The 6,100-nt window shown below is 37.0% G+C and overlaps 1 protein-coding gene across 2 annotated transcripts in view; it reads right to left on the bottom strand.

The window, feature by feature from the left end:
- Positions 1 to 5,278: 5,278 nt before the first annotated feature.
- The window catches only part of atad5a (ATPase family AAA domain containing 5a), a 20,325-nt gene continuing 19,503 nt past the window's right edge, over positions 5,279 to 6,100 (bottom strand). For both annotated transcript variants that reach the window (XM_047572679.1, XM_047572680.1), the window contains exon 22: positions 5,279 to 6,100. This exon is cut by the window's right edge and continues 5 nt beyond it. In XM_047572679.1, the coding sequence (XP_047428635.1) occupies positions 6,027 to 6,100 (74 nt within the window). In that variant the 3' untranslated portion in view covers positions 5,279 to 6,026.

Here is a 6,100-nt window from a genome sequence, read left to right as displayed (position 1 = left end):
GAGCTCTCAAGACAGAATGTAGCTCAGAATGTAGTTGTTAATCAGTTATCGCCCATCCCTACCTACCGCTGGCAGTGTGTCAACAAGCGAACCACTCCAAAAGTGAAAGTTAAAAGGTTTTATGGGAGAAACTGCCATAAAATCCTCATACTTTTTTTTCTACTTTTTTCATGAATCACTTAAACAACATAAGACCTGATCATAATTACCAAACTTTAGTGGTAATTAGAGTCTTGGATATATCAAAGATAAGCAGTAAAAATGATACGATTGTATTAGTATTTTTTATGTAGTGTCAGGTACTACTCTGGACACCTTCGTAGCCAAAAATGCCCAACAGACTTCCATTATAACTACATTTTTTAATCTGGCTGCAATTCCAGTATAAAACCAAAAAAAAATAATTCTCTAAAATACACACATGTACATCACATATCACATGTTATGTTTCCAGGTCATAAGTTCTGTTCTGTTCTTTTTTTGTTGTTGTTTTCAATGTTGTTGCAGTTTGCAAAATAAATGTTCACATTGATGAATCAGATGTTGATTTAAAAAAAGTTATTTCACCATAAAATGTGGTAGAAATAAAGGAATTTCATGCAAGACTCATGAAAAACACCCTTAAAGGAGGATGCTCTTTATCAACAATGAAATGATCAGTTCATGATACACCCTGTCTCTCCTAAACACACACTCACACTTGGGGCCCCTGGTAGTCATGTGGCTCCATTATAATAAATGGGAAATTTACAAGAATGTCATACATCGACCTACAGGTATAATGAGAAAATGACTGAATCTGATCAAATTCAGTAAAAATGTCACACTAGTTTTCTTCTAAATGAATTGTCAACATCACAGAATACATGGTTTTATACTGGAATGGCAGCCAGATTAAAAAATGTAGTTATAATGGAATTACAATCAAATCAATTTTCTTGCTAATCCTAGACACATCCAAGACTCTAATTACCACCAAAGTCCCATCCACCTACTGTTTATTTTATGGGTAATAAAATAATTAAAATAATTCAGTTTTTGTCTTTTTGGCAAAAGTTTCTTTATGTGTATACATTTTTGCCACAAAGTGAATTTGAGGGCATAAGGGCCCTCCAGTCTAAGAAAGGCTTTCAAAACCTGGTGGGCGTGTGGAACTTACGTTATCTTGACGGTGTCAGAGGATTAAAAGGCACATTCAAAGGCTTTATTTCAAAAATTATACATCAAAATTGTTGGATATTTTCTGACTGACACGCTGCAGTGGTTAGTATCATTTTTAAATGGAACCGGCCTGTGGCAGCAGAGAGGTTGAAGAGAAGGCAAACATAATTTTTGGTGTAGATTCAGTCTGAAAATTAAAGAAAATGAAATGTGGTCTTTTAAATGTCAGGTCTCTCTCATCTAAATCTCTTTCAGTGACCGATTTGATAACTGATCATCAGATTGATCTAGTTATTGACTGAAACATGGCTGCAGGATGATGACTATGTCAGTTTAAATGAGTCCACGCCACCCAGTCATAGTAACTATCACATTCCTCGAGGCACAGGCCGAGGAGGAGGAGTGGCAGCAACCTTCCACTCTGATTTATGTGTTAATCCTAGACCTAAGCCAAGCAATAATTTGTTTGAAAGCCTTACTCTTAGTCTTGCTCATCCAGACTAGAAAACATTAAAACCAATTCTCTTTGTTGTGGTGTATCGCCCACCTGCTCCTTACTCAGTATTTTTAGCTGAATTCTGAGTTTCTATGTGATTTGGTGCTTAGAACAGATAAAATCATTATAGTAGGTGACTTTAACATCCATGTTGATGTTGGCAGTGACAATCTTAGCTCTTCATTTATGTCATTACTACACTCAACTGGCTTTTCTCAGAATGTAAATGGTTCAACTCACTGTTTCAATCACACCTTAGATCTTGTACTAACTTATGGCAGAGAAACTGAAGGTCTAACAGTATATTCTCACAACCCTCTATTGTCTGATCATTTCCTTGTAACATTTGAATTAACTATAAGAGATTACACTGAAATTGGAAAGACATTTCATTATGGTAGACACTTATCTGATGATGCTATAACTAGATATAAGGAATTAATACCTTCAGTATTTACCTCAGTGCCTTATGTCAGTGATGTGGATGTCAGCAACCACAATTTAACTCCAACACAAATGGATTATTTTGTTGACAGCACAACAGCATCACTTAGCACAACTCTAAATCTAGTTGCTCCTCTTAAAAAGAGGGCGGTAAATCGAAGGAGGGTAGCTCCATGGTATAATTCACAGTTGTGTAGTTCAAAGCAGGCAGTTCAAAAGATGGAAACAATTTGGCATTCCACTAATTCTGAAGAAGCTCACATAGCCTGGAAAGATAGTTTAACCACTTATAAGACAAAACTCTCTGTAAGATTAGAATAGCATATTATTCTTCATTAATAGAAGAAAACAAGAACAACCCCAGATTTCTTTTCAGCACTGTAGCCAGGCTGACAAAGAGTCACAGCTCTGTTGAGCCATCTATTCCTTCAGCCCTCAGCAGTAATGACTTCATGAGCTTCTTGACTGATACAATTGTTGGCATTGGAGATAAAATTCGTAGCATCCTTCAGGCTGTCAAAGATGTAAGTACAGTGGCATTAGAAACCTCTGTAGGACCTAGTCAATATTTGGATTCTTTCTTTCTAATTGATCTTCTGCTGACAATCATGTCATTTGAGCCACAACGTTTCACTTTCATGAAAATAATGACTGTGCAATAAGTTTTTTTCCTTTTCCCCAAACAAGTGCAATAATATACAGTTCTGTTTACATTCTAAGTGCAATATTATATAGTCCTGTTTACATTCTAATTTGTATGTAGTGTCCTTTTTAGTTTGTTTGTTGTACATGCCTTGTCTAGTTTAGTTATTTATTGAATATTTATCTTTTGCACTGACAGGAGAGCTGTACCTCAATTTCGTTGTACAATGTATATTGTTATATGCTACCGTGCAATGACAATAAAGACTATAATCTCTAATCCTGAGCTCACTTCAGTTATTACAGCATCTTGTCTTCAAGACCGCATCCTGACTAAATTGCTCAAGGAGGGTTTTCCATGAATTAATACCTCCATATTACATCAGATAAACTTATCTTTATTAGCAGGATATGTGCCCCAATCTTTTAAAACCACTGTAATTAAACCATTACTTAAAAACCCACTCTTGACCCAGATGTTTTAGCCAACTATAGGCCAATTTCCAACCTTCCTTTAATCTCTAAAGTTTTAGAAAGGGATGTTGTCAAACATTTGGTTGATCATTTAAACAGGAATGGTTTGTTTGAAGAGTTTCAGTCAGATTTTAGAACTCATCATAGTACAGAAACAGCTCTGGTTGAAGTTACCAATGATCTCCTCATGGCCTCAGAAGATGGACTTGTCTCTATACTTGTCCTGTTAGATCTCAGTGCTGCATTTGACATTATTGATCACAGTATTCTACTAAAGAGACTTGAAAGTGTGATCAAGATTACAGGAACTGCATTAGACTGTCTAGAATCATTCAGTTTGTCCATGTAAACCACAGTTCTTCTATATATACCAAAGTAAGCTATGGAGTTCCTCAGGGTTCTGTGCTAGGACCAATATTATTCACATTATACATGCTTCTCTTTTTATTATTAGAAAGCATGGCATAAACTTTCATTGCTATATAGATGATACCCAGCTATATTAATCCATGAAACCAGATGAAAGTAATCAGATGGTTAAACTCCAAGCATGCCTTAAAGACATTAGATAACCTATAATTTTCTACTTTTAAACTCAGACAAAACAGAAGTCATTGTATTTGGCTCAAAAAATGTCAGATTCATTATCTAATCACCTGGTTTCCATGGATGGCATTGCCTTGGCCTTCAGTACTACTGTGAAAAACATGATGTTATATTCGACCAGGATATGTCCTTTAATTCTCACATAAAGCAGGTGACCAGGACTGCTTTCTTTCACCTTTGTAATATCGTCAAAATTAGGAACATCCTTTCTCATAATGATGCGAAAAACTAGTTCATGCATTTGTGTCTTCCAGGCTGGATTATTGTAACCCATTACTGTCTGGCCAAATCCGTCCAAATAGCTCTTTAAAAAGCCTCCAATTGATTCAAAACGCTGCAGCAAGAGCATTGACAGGAATAAGCAAGAGAGATCATATTACTCCAGTTTTAGCTTCTCTTCACTGGCTCCCTTTAAAATCTAGAATTGAATTTAAAATCCTCCCCCTTACATACAAGGCCTTGAAAGGCCTAGTTCCATCATATCTGAAAGACCTCAAAGTACCATATTGTCCCAACAGATCGCTACGATCTCTAAGTGCAGGTCTGCTTGTGGTTCCTAGAGTTTCTAAAAGTGGAATGGGAGGTAGAGCCTTCAGTTATCAGGCTCCTCTCCTATGGAACCAGCTCCCAGTTTGGGTTCGGGAGGCAGACACAGTCTCTACGTTTAAGGTCAGGCTTAAGACTTTCCTTTTTGACAAAGCTTATAGTTAGGGCTGGTTTAACCATCCCTTAGTTATGCTGCTATAGGCCTAGGCTGCAGGGACACGATGCACTGAGGACATGTCCTCTCCTCTTTCTTCTCTGGCTCCTGTCCTCCTAATATCTTATAATTTATTTTCTATTACTAACCACTGTATCTCACTCTCTCCCTTCCCCTCCCCTCCCCCTCCATCTTCTTGTGAGGGTCTCTGGTCTGGAGTGCTGAATATCTGACCTGTGGAGTTCTGAGCTACATCTGCTGCCGTGGCCTCATCAACCAGCCGTCTTCATGGTCTGGAGTGCTGTGTATCAGACCTGTGGAGCTCCATAAACTACATCTGCCCCAGTCTTCATGGCCTCCTCCAGTTGTCCACTCCTACCTAGATGAACAATTCACCAACCTGCCCATAATTCCTGTTATACTCACAAACTGTCTCATAGATCATCGGCTATGTGTTATATTACTAGACCCTACATGTTTCCTTCAGCTTGATGTATGTATCTATGACAGAAGTTTGTTTATCTTGTTTCTCCTGTTCTTTTCTCTCCATCTTCTCTGTTTCTACTTGGCTGGCCTTCGGCAGATGGGTCCCTCCATATGAGCCGGGTTCTGCTCAAGGTTTCTTCCGTTTAAAAGGGAGATTTTCCTTCCCACTGCCCCTCAGGCTTGCTCTGGAGGTTGCAGGCTGGTTTTTGTGAAGCGTCTTGAGACAGTTTGTATTGTTATTGGCGCTATATAAATAAAATTTAATTGAATTGAACCGGAAATAGTGAATATATTTATTATTTTAGTTAAATAATGATGTAATTACTATAACAATAATGAATAATATTTTGAATATACACATACGGAGAAACAGAGGGGTGGCTCTCTTGACAGTGTTCTGTTCTGTATCATATATTTAGCTGTGATGAACCTTTATTAGTCACAAAAAATGCACTGTTAATGTACACATATTTACAGCAAAAAAAAAAAAAAAAAAAAAAAAAAAAAAAAAAACTAAAGTAAAAGTGACAGTTTGGATTTACAAATTCCAGACTGTTTGTCGATGGCTGCCTAGTTTCATGAACTGCAAGAAGCAAAACACTGAATGAAGATAATTTCTACACAGCCTTAACTACAGGAGCAAAATGTTTTTACAAGTTAATATCTTAGAAATTCATAATGCTCCTGAAAAGAAACTTCTACTTGAAAAAAATTTAGCACTAGTAAAACGTGGACACAACTCTCTACTTAACTGAAAAGAACAATCTTTATATTAAAAAAAAAAAACATATTAAGCTGTAAAATTTCACCACAATTGTTCCAAACATCACAAGATGTCAGACAACATACTGACGGTCACATAAGTAAGCATACATCTTCAATATTAATTTATTTCTATTTATATGTGTATACACAAAGGAACCCCAGCTAACGCCAGCTCAAGTCGAAGTGAGACAAAGGTCTGTGAAAAGTACTTCTTTAAGCTTGCGTCTCACGAAACCATGTCTTCTTTGTGGATTAGCCGAAGTCTTCAGCAAGGAGCTGCAGAGCATTTTTGTCAAGACCCATGTGGACTGCATCAAGGTAGTGCA

This window comes from Mugil cephalus, chromosome 20 (assembly GCF_022458985.1).
Source record: "Mugil cephalus isolate CIBA_MC_2020 chromosome 20, CIBA_Mcephalus_1.1, whole genome shotgun sequence".
In the NCBI taxonomy this organism is placed as follows: domain Eukaryota; kingdom Metazoa; phylum Chordata; class Actinopteri; order Mugiliformes; family Mugilidae; genus Mugil; species Mugil cephalus.
This window is presented reverse-complemented; position numbering and strand designations above follow the sequence as displayed.